Source organism: Rhinoraja longicauda, chromosome 13, assembly GCF_053455715.1.
Source record: "Rhinoraja longicauda isolate Sanriku21f chromosome 13, sRhiLon1.1, whole genome shotgun sequence".
NCBI classification, from domain to species: Eukaryota; Metazoa; Chordata; class Chondrichthyes; order Rajiformes; family Arhynchobatidae; genus Rhinoraja; species Rhinoraja longicauda.
In genome coordinates, this window is record NC_135965.1 from 13102602 (window position 1) to 13121192 (window position 18591).

Consider the following 18591-nt stretch of genomic DNA (forward strand, 5'->3'; position numbering starts at 1 on the left):
GATGTCTTTCATATGTTTGAACCCCCTCCTCTGGCAGCTCGCTTTATATACTCACCACCCCTGTGTGAAGTTGTTCCTCGGGTTCCTCTTAAATCTTTCCCCTCTCACCTTAAACCTTTATCTCCTAGTTCTTGATTTCCCCTACTCTGGTTAAAGATTCAGTACGTTTACCCTATCTATTCTCATGATTTTATACTCCACTATCATATCACTCCTGATCTACTTGTGCTCCAAGGCAAAGTCCTCCACCTTTTATACTGATCTTTTATGACCAAGCCAATTTTATAACCATCTTGCCAACTCACCATGTGAGACTTAATCTATTGCATCAGCTTACCATGCAGGAGCTTGGCAAATAACCTCATTAAAGATCTGCAAAATGCAGAAACGAAGAACTCCAGATGCTGGTGGTGGAAAGACTGTGACCATCCACTTTATCTATGACCGTCAGTTTTGTATACCTCTAAGGTCGCTCCTCGAATTTCCAGGGGAAAAACGTCCCAGTTCATCCAGCCTTTTTTTGCCTATCAAGCTCTCCAGTCCCAGTAGCATGTTTGTGAATCTTTTCTGCACCCTATCCAATTTAATGACCCACTTCCTATGGATGGGCAACCAGGACTGCACACAATACACTGGTCTCGCCAACAATCTGTGCAGTTATAACATGCATCTCATATTCAAAGCCACCAAGTGTACCAAACACCACCTTCACCTCTGTCAATTTCTGTCTTCACTTTCAGGGGAAGTATGTACCTGTACCCTGAGATACCCTGTATGTAAAGTGCAACCTGGTTTAACTTTCCAAAGTACAATACTACACATTTGTCAGAGTAAAACGTTATCTGCCATTCTTGAGCCCATTTCCCCAATTGATCTCGATCCTTTATCTTAGTTAACACACTTCACTGTACCATTATGCCACCAATTTTGGTGTCATCCTCAAACCTACTGTGTTAACAAAATTTGTCTTCCAAATCATTAATATAGATGACAAGGTATCACAAAATGCTGGAGTAACTCAGCAGGTCAGGCAGCATCTCAGGAGAGAAGGAATGGGTGACGTTTCGGGTCGAGACCCTTCTTCAGACTGATGACAATCTATCGGCCCTGCACCAATCCTTACAACACAGCACACACCACTGGTCATAAGCCATTACATCTGAAAAACATCCTGCTAACTCCTTCTAGCAAGCCAGTTTTGTCTCCAGTATTGGATCTGGTCAATACTTGGAGATCACTGAACTCATCTTGGCAATTGTATTTGGACTGAAATTATTTGCATTTGAGTGGGCAGTCAACTTCTCAGCTGCCTGGGCTTGTTACTCAATTTCATCTGAGCTTCATCCTGATCAAAATTGTTTGGATTCTGTGATTAAGTATTTAGCCAATTGCAACCTGCAAAGACATAAATACTTGAGAGTATTGATACTCCCAGCTCTCCTAATGAGAAATAAGTTAACAGCATCTGCATAATTCCAGAAACTAGTTTGATTTATAGCAATCCAATTATGTATGTTAATTGGAAGAATATGGGAATTTACATTGAGTCGAGAAGCCAACTGCAGGACACTCCATTAAATAACTTTGGAGCTTGGTGTTTGGAACAATCCTTCTAATGGACTAAGATGGATGGTCTTCTTGGTGTCATATTCTTAGAAGGGACAACAATTAGACTTTATTTTAATGTGCATGACAGTCCTCTTTGGAAGGTGGTAAAATGGTTCCTATTAGATTTTTTAAAAAACATTTTTGTCTTGGAATTCCATGAATTTCTTTTGAGATGCAAGGATATTTCCATCTTTGTTTAAAACAATTTATTTGTGTTTTATTTTCATTTGCAATTTAATAAGAAGAAATCAGTGTACTGCACAGCTGAAATCTCCAAAAGATGGTGCAAACAAATTAACTTGAAGCTTGTTTGAGCAATTGCTCTGGAAGTTATTACATTAACACTTTCTTTCATCATTTATGATAATGCTTCCTGTCACAATTGATGTGTTGACGTTTGTAGAGAATTGATTCTGCTAGTTAATATATTAATGGTTTGCTTATGGATAGAGGTGAATATAGACCAATAAGTGCTTGATCTTGCTGTGTATGTTTAATATGCTGAGGGTATGATTAATGTTGTAACTTTTTCTATTAATAGAATCTGCTGCAGCAGGTAGCATCTCGGGATTTGTTGACAAACATACAGCAGCTCCTGGTGGTGACTCCTCCAATTCTTAGCTCTGGCATGTTTATAATGGTGGTCCGCATGTTCTCATTGATGTGTTCGAACTGCCCCACCCTGGCTGTGCAGCTTATGAAGCAAAGTGAGTATATTTTTTCCAGGCGTATCTGGGAGAAGTGGTCAGTCTTCACAAATGTTGATATAGGATTTATATTATAACAATGGGGTGTTTTTTTAGAACATTTTGTAAACTGACAGAGGGCAGGATATATTTAAATTAGATTCCAGCATATGAAGTGTCACTGGTGGAGTTGAGAGCTCGGTCAAATGACACTGTTTACAAATAGCTTTTGTTTCCTCTATTGTTCTTTAGTCACTTGAGAAGCTCACAATTTCGTTTGAATTTGCATTGTTAATTGTTAACAGCAACCCTTCAAAATGTGTTCAAGTATTAAGGTACACATGGAGATAAATGTCTGCAGTCGCTGTATTCAGGTGAGGCAGAGATTCACATGCACCACATTAAACCTTTTCTGTTACATTTGATACTCTCAATGTGACCACCTCTGCATTGATGTGACAAAATGCAGACTTGCCCACTGCATTACCAAAGCCTGAGTTCTGTTTGCTGCGGCCTACGTGCTAGCTATTTCCATTTCCCTTCCCATTCCTACACTGGCCTGACTGTTCCCTGCTTCCTCCACTGCCAGAGGGGAGGGGGGAGGGGAAACTAGAGAAATGGCACTTCGTGTTCTGCCTCAGCGGGTCTTGCATAGACATTGAATTCTCTAATCTCAGGAAGCGTCCTCTTTTGCCCTTCTATCCATCCTGATCCTCCCACTCTTGCCCTTATTAAATCCCACACACCTCCCATCAGGTCTTCCCCCCCCCCAAAGTTTCTATCTGCCCACCTGACCTCTTACTTGGACCCATACTCCAACTTTCTTTCCCATCAGTTTCCATCCTCAGGCCCCTTGTTACCTCCACCAATCACATCGCATACGTTATCTTCATCTCTCTCTCTCTCTCTCTCTCTCCCTCCCCCCCCCCCCCCCACCTGACTCCATGCTAATACCTCTCCTCACCTGGATCCACCTGTTGTGTGCTTACTCATGCCCACCCTTCTCAATTCTTTCACTGAGTATCTCCTCTCCATTCTTTTAGTCCAGATGAAGGGTCTTGACCCAAAAGGTCGACAGTCCATTTTCTTCCACAGATACTGCCTAGCCACTGAATTCCTCCAGCAGTTTTGGTGCATTAAGGTAGATATCTCTTGGAAAGATGCAATAGTTAAACAGCAGTTACTGTCCAACTATATCTGAATGAATACAATCATTTTCAATCTTGAATCAAGGCTGATTGAAGCATTGACCATATCACAGGTAAATTTGTGTGTTTCAACTAATTAACGGAGATTGACTACAATTAGTAGGGTTGGTTTTCCTGTAGTTGTCAATCCTGGCAAGTATGACCTTCAAAGGTTAAAGCTGATATATTTACTTTTTCAGATATTGCAGAAACACTGCGTTTTTTACTTTGTGGCGCTTCAAGTGGCAGCTGCCAAGAACAGATTGATCTTGTACCAAGAAGTCCACAAGAACTTTATGAGCTTACTTCCCTTATCTGGTGAGATGCTTATCAGATATTTTGAGACATTTTAATCTGGGCAACATTTGTTGCCTCATTGAAATTAAACACATTTATTGGATAATTGTTGTGAATATCTATGATTCCTTGGTTTTGAAACTACTAAGGGGAGACGTATGTTTAATTATTATATGAAACTGGAACAAAACAATGAACTTGCTGTAGCTTTATAGCTCCATTAGAGCAATAGCACAGCAAATATACAATACAATACTCAATAAATTAATCAATGACCAGGCGATTGCAGTGCAAAACTGAAGTATGTAGTCCATAGTAGATCGTTACTGAGGTAGGTTTGTGGAGTGTGATTCAAGAGCCTGGTGGCTATCGGAAAGAAGCTGTTCTTGAACTTGGAGATCGCAGTTCTCAACCTCTAATGCCATCTTCCTGATAGTAACAATGATTCCTGTAGACGCCTTTGGTCGGTAGGTTAAAAGCACATTTGTACCTGGTAATGTCCACCACTTTCTGCAGCTTCCTTTATTCCTTAGTATTGGAGTTATTGAAACACGCTGTGATGCAGTCAGCATGCTCTCTTCCTTATTACCTGTAGAAGTTTGATAGAGACTTCAGTGACATGCAAATACATACTGCTTGGTGACAAATGCAACATAAATAATGCGTTTTGGAAAGAATATACCTCTTCCACTCTGTCGAGCTGCACCACATTATTTGACCTCTTTTTAAAGAGGAAGAGGAAGAACTAATGGGAGATTTCTCGGGGTGGGGGGAGGAGGAGAAGATCAGTGGCATGAAAGATAGAGCTACCTTCTGTGCTGCTTGGTTCTGAATAATGGGCAGCACAGTGGTGCTGCTGGTAGAGCTGCTACCTCACAGCACCAGAGACCCAGGTTCAATCCTGGCCTCGGGTGCTGTGTGTATGGAGTTTGCACATTCTTCCTGTGACCATGTGGGTTTCCGCCAGGTTCCGTTTCGTCCCGCGTTCCAAAGATGTGCAGATTTGTAGTTTAAATTGCCTCTGTAATTTACCCCTTGTATGTAGGGAGTGAATGAGAAAGTGGAATAACATGGAAGTAGAGTGAATGGGTGGTCGGTGCAGACCTGATGGTCCAAAGGGCCTGTTTCCTTGCTGAATCGCTAAACTACTTGAATAATCTGTGCATACGTTTGAAGAATAGTTGGTCATTAAATCTTTACATTGCTGGCTAGCAGAATGCATTTAACTTCAGTACTCCTGAATCTTCAGTTTTCAATAGCTATACACGCAGGTTCTATTGATTCAGTCATTAGGTCTATTTGTTGTATTGTGTATAACATGACCACGTCCGCACAATATAGGTAACCTCTAAGTATCCAAAATTTATTAAAATCTGATTTAATTTCTTAGTGAATTGATGCCTTGTCTACCCAAAGAAGGAATTTTTGCTGTTGATACCATGCTCAAGAAGGGAAGTGCACAAAATACAGATGGTGCAATATGGCAATGGCGTGATGATCGAGGTCTGTGGCATCCATACAACCGAATCGATAGTCGCATAATAGAGGTATAATATTTTAGTATATGGTATCACCAAAGGGAGGGACGAAGAAGACCGGGGTGGAATGGGTGGGATGTAAAATGAGTGAGAATTGCTACATCTGCATTCGTGTTCTGCCATGGCATGAGGACTGTAGCTTGGTGACAAAACGAGCAAGCCTCAGAATTGGGCTTGGTATTACAGTAAAAATAATCAAGTTATCTAGCATTTATTGAAGAGTAATTTTCAGCTACTCTCTCGGGCTCTTGGAAATTAATCTCCATTTATGGAGTCTCATTCCTTTGGATCTTATTAGAGAGTTTTAAAGGAATGTTTACCTTGTCTGTTCAGTTCCATAGCTTTAAAACCCTTCTTTCCATTTTATATCTGGATTTTTGCATCTAATTTGATATAGAATTAAATATGCTCAGGTGACATCCCTGGTTCTAATGCTACTGATGCTGGAAATCAGAAAAGTTATTAACATTTCAAGTCAATGTACTTTCATCAGAACTGATTCTGACTCAGTTCAGTGACTATTCATCGATACAGTTAAGGAGATGCACACATCTTAGCTTTGATCACAAAGTTTGTGTAGGGAGCTGCTGTTCACATCAAGTTCGAGCAGCTGTTTTCAAACAAATTGGCACTTGATGTAACGGATGTGATTGTAACCCTGCACTATGGTTGCACCGTTAAACTTTCAAATATCGGGGGGGGGGGTGCTGACTTGCCAATATTCTTGTACCCTAGGCAACATTTAAAGATGACAAATATCCTGCTTCTGTTGAAATTTCGAGGATTTAAAAAAAAATATTTTGAATCTTTCACAATTCCCTTTCAAACTGCCTGTTTTACAGCTCGTTTACCAGAGAAAACCACATGGGATTAAAATGGCAATATTCAAATTGTATTCTAGAAATTGGCTGTTACCAGCAAGCATTGTGAGTTATTGATCAGTTGCTGTGCTTTTTAAGATTGAATTATATAGAAATGAAACACAGTAAATAATGCAGGTGTAAATTTGGTGTTTTAAAATTTGAATTCTGAATTTTATCTTGATTAAATATCGATTTTTAATATATAGTTTACATCTCAGCCCTTAAATATCTCCCCCCATGGAAGCAAAAGACAAATTTAATATCAAAGCAAAAGAAAATCGCTTAACTAAATTCAAAACATATGAACAGTCTTTTGTGTATTTTGATAACCTGAGGGAACTAGAAAGCTTTCAACAATTAAGTCTAATTTAAGAAATGGACGAGCCAATTTATGCACTCTAGCTCCTATAAAGAACAATGTAATAATGGTTGTAATCTTAGGTTGATCTGAGCGAAAAGGGTTGATAATGGTATATTAAATTTTATCGTTTCTGGGGATATTTCCCAGCTCTTTTTTAAGAATGTGCCACAGATTTTATAATTTGCCTGAAATCAAAAGCTCTTTCACTGTCCTTGGCTTGATGCCTTGTCAGCTACACCACCCAGACACTGTGTTGCAATACCATATTATTGTATGAGAATGCCCATATTTTGTGCTCAAATTTCTGGAATGGAACTTAAGCCCCTTTATCTAATGAATTGAAGGTGAGAGTGCTACTATTTGTGCCACAGCTGGTGCCTTCTAAGTTGACAATTTTATGCTGTATTTGTATTCTTGGATATAAAAGCAGTATGAACATCCTGATAAGTCATAAAATCATAAATGACAAAGAATCCCAGTTAACCTGTGTGATGTACTCTCGTGTACAATGTCAAAAACTGTTGTGTCACTGCTGTGATTCATATGCATTCCTAATTCCTGTTAATACATTAGACTTGAAACACAGCACATCTTTATATGCGCAGGCATGTATATGATTTGCAGTGAGTAGAGAAGTGGGAATGGGCTGCAAGCTGAAGCTGAAATGCCCTACACATCCTTGTAAGTATTGAGCAAAGTACCTTGGACACACTGGCAAGCATTCAGATCTTAGGTCTGCAGTAATCTTTTTTGTATGCTTTGACAGTCTGTTCACATTGTTCACAGGCGGCCCATCAAGTGGGTGAGGATGAAATAAGCTTGTCAACATTGGGTCGAGTTTATACTATTGACTTTAACTCTATGCAGCAGATCAATGAGGACACTGGGACAGCCCGTGCTATTCAGAGAAAACCCAATCCATTGGTCAACACGAATACTGGTGAGTACTTATGAATTAACCTTAAAGCTTGTTAGTCTCAAACTAAAAGTAATTAAGGTTTGAAAATACACCTGCATTGACTTGAATCTTTTTGTAGCTAAAGGTGGTTTTGTACATGAAATGGTTGAGAATGGGGTAAGAGACAACTTTTCATTATAGGCTGCTGTCTGAGACTGCTGGACAAGACAGAGTGCTTTGCATCCAATTCATTTATGGAGGGAAACATGTCGGTTTTTCAATTCAGCAATATCCTACAAAGAATAATTTAAAAATCTTTATCTTTCACTAAACTTTATTCCTTTTATCCTGTATCTGTACACTGTGTAGTCTTTCTGCTGACTGGATAACATGCACCAAAAAAGCTTTTCAATTTACCTTGGTACACGAGACAATTAACTAAACTAAAAGATGCAACTCAATGGACTGCATGGAGAACTATACTGCTGTTCAAAGTGTGCGGTGAATCTTTTGTCTTCCTGAGTAGATTGATTTAATATTTTAGATTTGACTCGTTCTCCATAACGTTCCAAATTTAATTCAAGATCTAGAGTGAGACTTTAATTTACAACTTTTATTTGAAGTCACGGATAACTATTGATAACTAATATTTTTCTCCAACATTTTGATATTAATTTATTTTTAAAAGTCCATATAGGCTGTAGATATTAGCACTATACGATACGATAGAATTTTATTCATCCACGGAGGGAAATTAGTCCGCCAACAGTCACAACACACAACAAGGTACAAGAAAACCTGAATTTAAAATTAAATTAAAATTGAAAACAAAACGAAAAAGACAACAGTTGCTTGTCTTTTTCTTGTTTTCACTTTTAATTTAATTTTAATTTCAAGTTTTTGTGTACCTTGTGTGTTGTGACTGTTGGCAGACCAATTTCCCTCTGGGGATGAATAGAGCTCTATCATATCGTAGATATAGTGCTAATTGAGGAAATATTCAATAAAATAATGGAGTTGTGCATTAAATGAGGTCTCTGCAGGCCTTTTGAAGGAGTTAATCATCCTCTCTTGGGTTTTTTCACCGTCTATTTAATACATTTTTCATGTTTAAGAATTTTTCTAATTTCTGCTTTGATGATTTTGATTATATTGCATCCACACCAGCAAGCAGTGCTCAAATTCCAGTCACTTACAGTAAAAATGTTTTCTCTTTGTATGCCTCATTCGTGATCGTTAAACGTTTGAGTCATAGTTATACAGCACAGCGATGTTCCCATTGGCCCAACTTGTGCACACTGACCAAGTTGCCTAATTTGCAGCTGATTCCACTTATTTGCACCTCGTCCATATCCCTCCATGTACCAATTTAAATGTCAGAATTGTTGCCACCTGTAAGGTTTCTTCTGGCAGTCTGTGTACACAAGCCTGTCTTTGGAAAAACGTGCCACTCCAATCCCTTTTTAAATCTTTCCCCTCATACCTTTAATATAAATGTTTCTCTCAATACACGACTTTGAAGACGTGTAGAATCGGCTGTAAGTCAATGGTTACTTTGTGTAATTGCAAGCCCTCGTACCTGGATTCATTTTTGTACATTTTTTCAATACCTTAATGTTTGGTGCCTAGAATTGGTAGTCATAATGCTCTAACCAGGTTGGTGCTTTATGTGACTTTTTCTTTGTTCCAATTGGTGTTCTTGCAGGAACGGGTAGGTGAATAAGCACAGATTGGATTCTAAGTACAGCTCGGTATTCATGACAATTAAAGATGTGATGTGTTACTCAGTATTACATGTCAGACGTTCAACAATACAGCACAGGAACAGGCCATTTGGCCCACTATTATTGTGCTAAACATGATCCCAAATGAAACTAATCCCTTCTGCTTGCACATGATCCATATCCCTCTGTTCTCTGCGTATTCATGTGCCTAATCAACACCACTCTAGTATCTGCTTCCACAGTCACCTTGGGTAGGCACCTTACACTCTGTTTAAACAAAAAACTTGTCCTGTACATTTTTTAACTTCCTCTCATTTTTAAGCTATGTCCTCGCGTATTTGACATTCCCACCCTGGCAAAAAAATCCTGATTATCTACCCTAGTTATGCCTCTGATCATTTTGTTATCGGGTTTCCCTTCAGTCTCCAGAGAAAAGAATCCAAGTTTGTACAACCCACTATATTATAAATTTTATATTATACAAGTATGAAGAACCCTCTGATTCAGGCAGCATCCTAATAAACATCATCTGCGCACCTCACAAGCTTGCACATCGTCCTGTAATGGAGAAACCAGAAAATGCACACAATATTTCAAATGTGGCCTTACCAAAATTTTATAAAGTTGCAACAAGACTTCTTGACAAGACTATCTTCTTGACAATTCTATCTGCTAGTGTTGCAACTTTCAGCAGCTAGTGATTCTACATCGATGCTATTAACAGTCCTGCCATTAACTGAAGAAGGGTCTCGACCCGAAACATCACCCATTCCTTCTCTCCAGAGATGCTGCCTGGCCCCCTGAGTTACTCCAGCTTTTGTGTCTATTTGTATCCTTTACCCTTGCATTTGACCTCCCAAAATACAATACCTCACACTTTAGTTTAGTTTAGAGACACAGTGCGGAACCAGGCCCTTCATCTCACCGAGTGCACACCAACACTATCCTACACACTACAGACAACTTAGTTTTCACCGCAGCCAGTTAACCTCCAACCTGTCTTTGGAGTGAGGGAGGAAACCGGGGCTTCCAGGGAAAACCCACGGCCACGGGGAGAACGTACAAACTGTACAGGCAGCACCCGTGGTCGGGATCAAACCCGGGTCTCTGGCGCTGTAAGGCAGCAACTCTATCACTGTGCCACCTAATCGGGACTGATCTTCATCTGCCTTTTCTCCGCTCTATATCCTGCTGTATCCTTTGGCAGACATCTTCACTGTTTGCAACTCCAGCCCTTTTGTAATGTTTGCACACTTACTAAACAATCCATCTACTTTTCCATCCAAGTGATTGTTAATATCACAAAGAGAGATCCCAGCACTGACCTTGTGCAGCACCACTGGTCTTGGACCTCCAGCCACAACACCCTTCCACCTCTACCCTCAGTCTTTACGCAAGTCTGTTCTGAATCCAGACTTCTGGGTCACTGTGTATCACATGCATTGTAATTTTCTGGAGCAGCCTACCATGAGGAAAATTTGCCAAATGACTTGCTAAAGTCCATGTAGATAACAACCACTGCCCTATCCTCATCAATCACCTTTGTCACCTCGAAAAACACATTCAAGTTAGCAAAGATTGACTTGCTGTGGTCAAGGTCATGCTGACTGCCCCTAATTATGGCTAAGAGACATTTGCTGGTGTAGGAATAGATTAGCATCCTGCCTTAATTTCTTGCCATTAGATAGGGCTTACCCGAATTCAGTAAGGTTAATTAGTTATTATGAATGTTGATACAGATATGGAAGCAGTCAGAATAAAGTAATCTGATGTTAGATTTTTTTTTAATTATGTAGGTGGTCACTCTGAAACCAGGAAGGATGATGCACGTGCTCAACTAATGAGGGAGGATCCAGACCTGGCTAAATGCTTTATAAAGACATTGTTTGGTGTGTTGTATGAAGTGTATAGTTCATCAGCTGGACCTGCTGTCAGACACAAGTGCCTTAGAGCAATTCTTAGAATAATTTATTTTGCTGATGCTGAACTGCTGAAGGATGTTCTAAAAAATCATGCTGTCTCCAGGTGGGTATTGATTGTAAAATATCTTGAACTTTTATTTTAAAAAGTATACTTTTCTGCTGAGCATTTGGAACCTGAACATTGAATACATATAAAAACACTAATTGTCTTCACTTTGGTTCCTTGCCTTCTTCCTCTATTAAGATTATAAAACCCAGAGGATGTGGTTCTATATTAATTTGCAAAATAGTCATAGTTGCAGCTAGTTCCAAGTTGTGTCAATGTAAGATGTTTATATCCAAAAGTAGATTTTAGTTACTAGAAATGTGAAGTAGAAGTAGAATTCGATGCCTTTATCAGACATAGCAGTATCTGTGGAGAGAAACAATAAATATATGTTGAATGTCCTTTCATCAAAGGTATTGGAGTGCCAAAAAATTGTTCAATGCCTTAACATTTTCAGGGTTGTCATTTAGTTTGCATAAAGTTGCCATGAACACAGTGGGTTTAATTACCTTCTGTGCTGTTTCATTCTGTCGTGTCTCCCCATTGACTGAAGTTATTCAGAATTGTCTTTCTGTTGGTCTTATAGAAACATAGAAAATAGGTGCAGGTGGAGGCCATTTGGCACTTTGAGCCAGCACTGCCATTCATTGTGATCATGGCTGATCATCCACAATCAGTAACCTGTGCCTGCCTTCTCCCCATATCCCTTGATTCCACTAGTCCCTAGAGCTCTATCTAACTCTCTTTTAAATTCATCCAGTGAATTGGCTTCCACTGCCTTCTGTGGCAGAGAATTCCACAATCTCACAACTCTCTGGGTGAAAGTTACTTCTCACCTCAATTTTAAATGGCCTCCCCTTTATTCTTAGACTGTGTCCCCTGGTTCTGGACACCCCCAACATTGGGAACATTTTTCCTGCATCTAGCTTGTCTAGTACTTTTTATAATTTTATACTTCTCTATAAAATCCCCTCTCATCCTTCTAAACTCCAGTGAATACAAGCCTAGTCTTTCCAATCTTTCCTCATATGACAGTCCCTCCATCCCAGGGATTAACCTCGTGAATTTACGCTCCACTGCCTCAATAGCAAGGATGTCCTTCCTCAAATTAGGAGACCAAAACTGCACACAATACTCCAGATGTGGTCTCACCAGGGCCCTAAACAACTGCAGAAAGACTTCTTTGCTCCTGTACTCAAATCCCCTCGTTATGTAGGCCAACATGCCATTAACATCACTGCCTGCTGTACCTGCACGCTTACTTTCAGTGACTGGTGTACAAGGACACCAAGGTCTCGTTGCACTTCCCCTTTACCTAATCTGACACCATTGAGATAATAATCTGCCTCCTTATTTTTGCCGCCAAAATGGATAACCTCACATCTACATTATACTGCATCTGCCTGCTCATTCAACCTGCCCAAGTCACCCTGCAACCGCTTAACATCATCTTCGCAGTTCACACTGTCACCCAGCTTTGTGCCATCCACAAACTTGCTAGTGTTACTTCTAATTCCATCATCCAAATCATTAATATATTTTGTAAATAGTTACTAGCACTGAGCCTTGCGGCACTCCACTGTCCACTGCCTGCCATTCTGAAAAGGACCCGCTTATTCCTACTCTTTGCTTCATGTCTGCCAACCAATTCTCTATCCATGTCAATCCCCTACCCCCATTACCATGGGCTCTAATTTTGCTCACCAACCTCCCGTGTGGTACCTTATCAAAGGCTTTCTGAAAGTCTAGATACACTACATCCACTGGTTCTTCTTCATCCATTTTACCTGTCTTCTGGATTATGCCTGGTTTAATCTTCTCCCTCTCAAATTGCACATTAAAACTAATCAATATTATGGTCACTACCTCCAAGCAGTTCCTTTACCTTGAGTTCCCTTATTAAATCTGGTTCATTGGACAACACTAAATCCAGAATTCCCTTCTCTCTGGTAGGCGCCAGTACAAGCTGCTCTAAGAATCCATCGCGGAGGCACACTTCAAACTCCTTTTCTTGGGGTCCAGAACCAACCTGATTTTCCCCGTCTACCTGCATATTGAAATCCCCCATAACTACAGTGGCATTACCTTTGGTACATGCCAATTTTAACTCCTGCTGCAACTTGCACCCTATATCCAGGCTACTGTTTGGGGGTCTGCAGATAACTCCCATTAGTGTCTTCGTATCTTTACAATTCCTCAACTCTATCCACAGTGACTCAACATCGTCAGTCCCAATGTCACCCCTCGCAAGGAACTGAATTCCATCCCTCACCAACAGAGCTACCCCACCTCCTCTGCCCACCTGCCTGTCCTTTCTATAGGATGTATAACCCTGAATATTCCGTTCCCAGTCCTGATCCTTCTGCAGCCACGTCTCTCTAATCCCCACAATGTCACACCTACCAAAACCAATCTTTAACTGAGCATCAAGCTCATCCACTTTGCTTCTTTTACTTCGTGCATTCATATATAGTACTTTTAACCTTGGCACATCTGAGCTTCCACATCGATTCCTATTACACTTGGGCATTCTCTCTATTGCTTCGTGAGCTTTCTGTCCCGTTAATTCTGGGGTGTTTCTTAATTATTCCTATACTCTATCCCTTATACAAGAAGTGATGCCTTAGGAGGATTGGATGTTTGAAAGCTTTAATCCCCTGTCTATATGTATTGTATTGCACTGTTTAATTGTATGGTACTGCATCGTGTTGTACTGCACTGTTATCCCCTGTCTATATGTTTTGCATTTGTATTGCACTATGGCCCCTGGTGACACTGTTTCATCCCATTCGTTGCATGATCAGTAAGGAGTGGAATGACAAATAAACTAACTAACTAATCCCCCTCTCCTCAAACACTTCTCATTGATGGAACCAACTTAATATACAAACCTTGTCCTTTGATTAGTATGAAAGTTTAAAACGATCTTTGTTTTTAAATATTGTGGGTCCTGATGTTTTGTCTTAAATTGCAAAAATAAACCAAATTAATTTGAAAGATTATTTGTATATGTGCCTTTTAAATGGGATTTAATGAAGTTGTGGCATAAATTGTAATTACTGACTCAAACATTGGTTTTAATCTGTTTATGATGGTTGTGACTTAAAGGACTGTTCAATCGGACCACTGATCATGTCATAGTTACGCAAACACATTTCTTAATTCAAAACTAGTTTCAGTGATATGATAAGTGATCTTGAATGCACTCTTCTACTCTTATGTGAACATTTGTTTTTATTTCCATCCCACCACCAAAATCCAACAGCCACATCGCTTCCATGTTATCAAGTCAAGATTTCAAGATCGTAGTAGGAGCACTTCAGATGGCAGAAATTTTAATGCAGAAGTTACCAGATATTTTCAGCGTTTACTTCAGAAGAGAAGGTTAAAATTTAATATTTCTTGCCTGTTTTGTGCTTTACACATGGAACTTGTTCTCACAGATAAATGCTCTTAATTCTAGAGTTAAGCGCAATGTTGAATTTCATTCCTTTCTGTAATTAAAATTTGGAATTTTGAGAACTATAAAATACTTTTATTTTTGTCAAAGGAGTGATGCACCAAGTGAAAAACTTAGCTGAGTCTGAGACTCTACTGACCAGCCCTCCCAAGGCATGCAGTAGTGGGATAGCAAGTCTGAGCACAACGGCTACTATTAGCACAGCTACAGCTGCAAGCAATACCATTCCTGATCTAGGATCTCCCAGCTTCCAAAGTATGGACGACTCTTTGGATTTAAGCCCACAGGGGTAAGTTTGATACATTTTCATTCATATCGTAAAATGCTTCTGCATTCTCATCATTTTGGGATTTTATTGATCAATAAATAGATGAATAATCTTGGATATTACTTAAGTGTAATTTAATAACTGGCACAACTTTTATTTTTAAATGCCCTGTAGTTTAGTCTGGGCATATTTAAAGCAACATTATGAGTTATCACTTGTTGAAGCCTCCTTTATATATGATTCACGCTACGCCTGGTACCACTGCACAATAAAGCCACAACAGTAATGGTTCAGTGTATGTTTTGACAGACATAACAGGCATTGTGTAAACCTGAAGCACAAGTATTTGTGAAAAGAAACACGTCAGAAATCTGCCTAGAATGACTTAATGTTCTGATTTTTTTTGTTTATGAAGCAGTACTTTGTAGACTGTGAAATATTGCTGAAGTGTAATAAAACTTGTTATTTAGGATTATAACTGATTTGCAAGGGTACAGTAATTGCCAGGTACTAGATTTAGGTTTATTATTGTCACGTGTACTGAGGTACAGTGAAAAGCTTTGCTTTGCATGTTATCCAATCAAATCAGAATTCCATACATATACGCAATCAAGCCAAACTCAAGTACATGAGGTGGATTGAAGGGAGTGATAGCATACAGAATATTGTTCTCAGCATTAGAATGCGATGGTTCGAGAGAAAATTCAATGTCTGCAATGAGATTTAAGAAGAATTGGTCTGTATCTTAGCTTCTGGAAAGATCATTCAGAAACCTAATAGCAGAGAGGAAGAAGCTGTTCCCGAGTGGTGGGATGTGCTTTCAAACTTAACTTCTGCTTGACTGGAGCGGGAAGGAGGAGGAATGACTGGAGTGGGAAGAGTTTTTGAATATGTTTGCCTGCTTTTCCGAGAGGGTGTGAAATACAGCTGGAATTGGGCGACATCCAATGTTGATTTTAAATAAAATGGCATTGCTGAGCCACTAATAATACCCCTAGTGTCTTAAAGTAATATTTAGTTCCATGGCAAGTTTCTCAATGCTGCTTAACATTTGCTTCCAATAAATAACAAGCTATTCTTATCAATGATGTAGAAGGTTGTATATGTGGAAAGTCACACTTTTAATTTTAGCATGGTGGCTGGAAGTAGACTATCATAAGACTAGTGTTAAAGAAAATTGAAAGCAAATCCACATCAGAAAGTGAAGCTCACCAGGAGCTTGGCAGATCTTTACATTTCTATCCCTCCTAGGCTGGATATTCACTAGAAAAGTCTGCACACTCAAATGCTTGCCATTTAGATGGCAAAAAAGTGCAGTGCATGCGCATGGATGCAAGGATGAATTTTTTTTTCACTGCTTCCTATATTTAAACTATCATATTTCAGTGATAAGGTGGTGCAGGAGTTAGTGTTGCTGGTAGGGAATGCACCTCTTGCCAGAACAGACACTGCCAAATGCTAGCCAATAATATCATAAAAACTGAAAAATCGTCATAAATTGTAAATATAAGCGGGAAAGGAATGTTTTCACTTTAGAATGAAGTTCAAGCATTAGCAGTTATGTGACCTATTTCAATCAGTATATTTAAAACCATGCTTTTTTGACTGGAACTTTTTTTTGCCTTAATACGTACAGAATAGTTTAGCACATGTCTTAAAGGATTGCTTTATTTGATATTCTTATGATATTCAACGATCATATTTAAAGTGTACAGTAAATCACAGTTCCTTTAAAAGCATGGAAGTAGAAAGGAATATTGGGGTGCAAGCTCTTGGCTCACTGAAGGTGACAACACAGTGATGGGGTGGTAAAGAAGGCAGACTGAATGTTTGCCTTTATTTAGTGCATTGCGTAGAAGAGTCAGGTAGTCGTGTTGCAGCATTTTGAAATTGGATAGAAATTTCATTATTAGTGGACTGTAACATTACAGGAACTATACCTGAAGTATGTGTGCAATCCTATCGCTGCATTTTAGGGAGATGTGGAGGCTTTGGGGAGGGTAGTATTAGAGGATTCGTATTAGTTTTAAAGAGCTGCTGGTCAAATTTGGTTTATTTTCCCTGGATCATAGAGTCTGAGAGGTGACTGATGGAAGTGTACACAATTGAGGGCAGCGATAGATTATTTGGCCTTTTTCCCCCAGAGATGGAAATATCAAACACTAGAGGGCATAGTTTTAAGATGAATGGGGGAAGATTTAAAGATATTTGTTACAATTTTACACAATGGTAAGAATCTGGAACGTGCTGCCAAGTGAAGTGGTGGAAGCAGGAACAATAACAATATTAAAGAGGTATTTAGACACGTGAACAGGTAGGGATTAAGAAATTTAGACCAAATGGAGACAAACATGCAGTTTAAATTGGCATTATGTTTCTGCATTGATGATGTGGGCCAAAGGGTCTGTTTCTGTGCTATATTGTCCTTGTATAAAAATAATCTTCCGTCTTTCTTGGAATTAATTCAATATACTTTTGTCAGTTGGACTTGTGAAGGCAAAATGAAAACTTTATTAAACAATGCTGTAGACAGCAGTAATATGATGTGTTAGCAAGTGTAAGATGTTGCATTATACTTTCTGTAATGCTGGTCAAGACATGAGGGGAAACTATCAGTATCTTGACCAACACCACACACCACAGATGATTTGCTTCATTACAATTTGTGATGTTCAACAGTGTTCGATTAACAGGGATAATTTTCCTTGGTAATTACCTGGTAATTGTAAATCACAGATCTGCTTATTTCCGTGAAATGCATTAAAAAATTTAACGGGTTTCGTCACGGCTATCTGTAAGGACATTTGCTTTGTTTCCAGACGATTAAGTGATGTCTTAAAGAGGAAAAGATTGCCAAAACGTGTAACCAGGAGGACAAAATACTCGCCTCCGAGAGATGATGACAAAGTAGACAATCAAGGTATAATTCCTGTCATGTTAACAGTCCACTAAGAATGGAAATGCCAATTTGTTTTTGTTGGTGCTCTGTTTAAACACTTGAAGTATTGTGTGGGAAGATTGTTGGAGTATCTGTCTCGGTTTTGGAAGTTAAATAGCCAAGAATATTGAATTCTACTTCTGGCAGTATCACTTGCATCTGTAAGATTAACAAATGTTGTAACCAAAAATGATAAATGAAATCATTTTGTGGTTTAGTTCTCCGCTTAACTTCATGTGTTTACATTTTATACTGTGCTGCCCCCTTCACCTGTTTAGCCCATCTGACTCGCAGTTCCTTTTCGCACCTAGCTTTATATTGTCATCACATATTACACGATCTTTTAATGAAATCGTTGAAAATAATAGTTAATTATGAGCACCCAGTACTGATCCTTCAACCATTCGTGATCATTGCTAACATGCAAATAATTTATTATGCTTTTGCCTTTTAAACTATCCCCTGTTCATGCCAAGATATTACTGCCAAACTTGCTAGGTATTAGCACCATCTCGTGAATCTGTTTTCTCCATTATTTCTCATATGACACTTTATCAAATACTACTTGAAAATCCAAAGTGCATGTATTCCCTCCTGTTGGTTAAATCTTGACGCTTAGATTTGTCCTTCATTACTTTTCAATGTTGGCTTTGCCATATCTTAGTACAGTATAACAGTTCTTAATAGTTACATTTTCTTGACCACTGATGAATATTATACTATAAACAAGATGTGGTAGCTGCACCTGCTTTTAGTAGACACTAGCCTGAGTGGACCCGTTGGGCCCAAACCTCT

The 18591-nt window shown here is 39.1% G+C and overlaps 1 protein-coding gene across 9 annotated transcripts in view; it reads left to right on the plus strand.

Moving 5' to 3' along the window:
• trip12 (thyroid hormone receptor interactor 12) overlaps positions 1 to 18591 on the plus strand; it is a 104619-nt gene that overhangs the window by 52394 nt on the left and 33634 nt on the right. For 6 of the 9 annotated variants that reach the window (XM_078410391.1, XM_078410387.1, XM_078410388.1 and 3 more), the window contains 9 exons: positions 2150 to 2315; positions 3682 to 3799; positions 5169 to 5325; positions 6159 to 6242; positions 7327 to 7480; positions 10959 to 11187; positions 14396 to 14514; positions 14681 to 14879; positions 17678 to 17778. In XM_078410391.1, coding sequence (XP_078266517.1) covers positions 2150 to 2315; positions 3682 to 3799; positions 5169 to 5325; positions 6159 to 6242; positions 7327 to 7480; positions 10959 to 11187; positions 14396 to 14514; positions 14681 to 14879; positions 17678 to 17778 — 1327 coding nt within the window. The remainder of the gene's footprint in view (positions 1 to 2149; positions 2316 to 3681; positions 3800 to 5168; positions 5326 to 6158; positions 6243 to 7326; positions 7481 to 10958; positions 11188 to 14395; positions 14515 to 14680; positions 14880 to 17677; positions 17779 to 18591) is intronic. The other 3 variants (XM_078410392.1, XM_078410394.1, XM_078410393.1) reach the window with 3 other exon arrangements.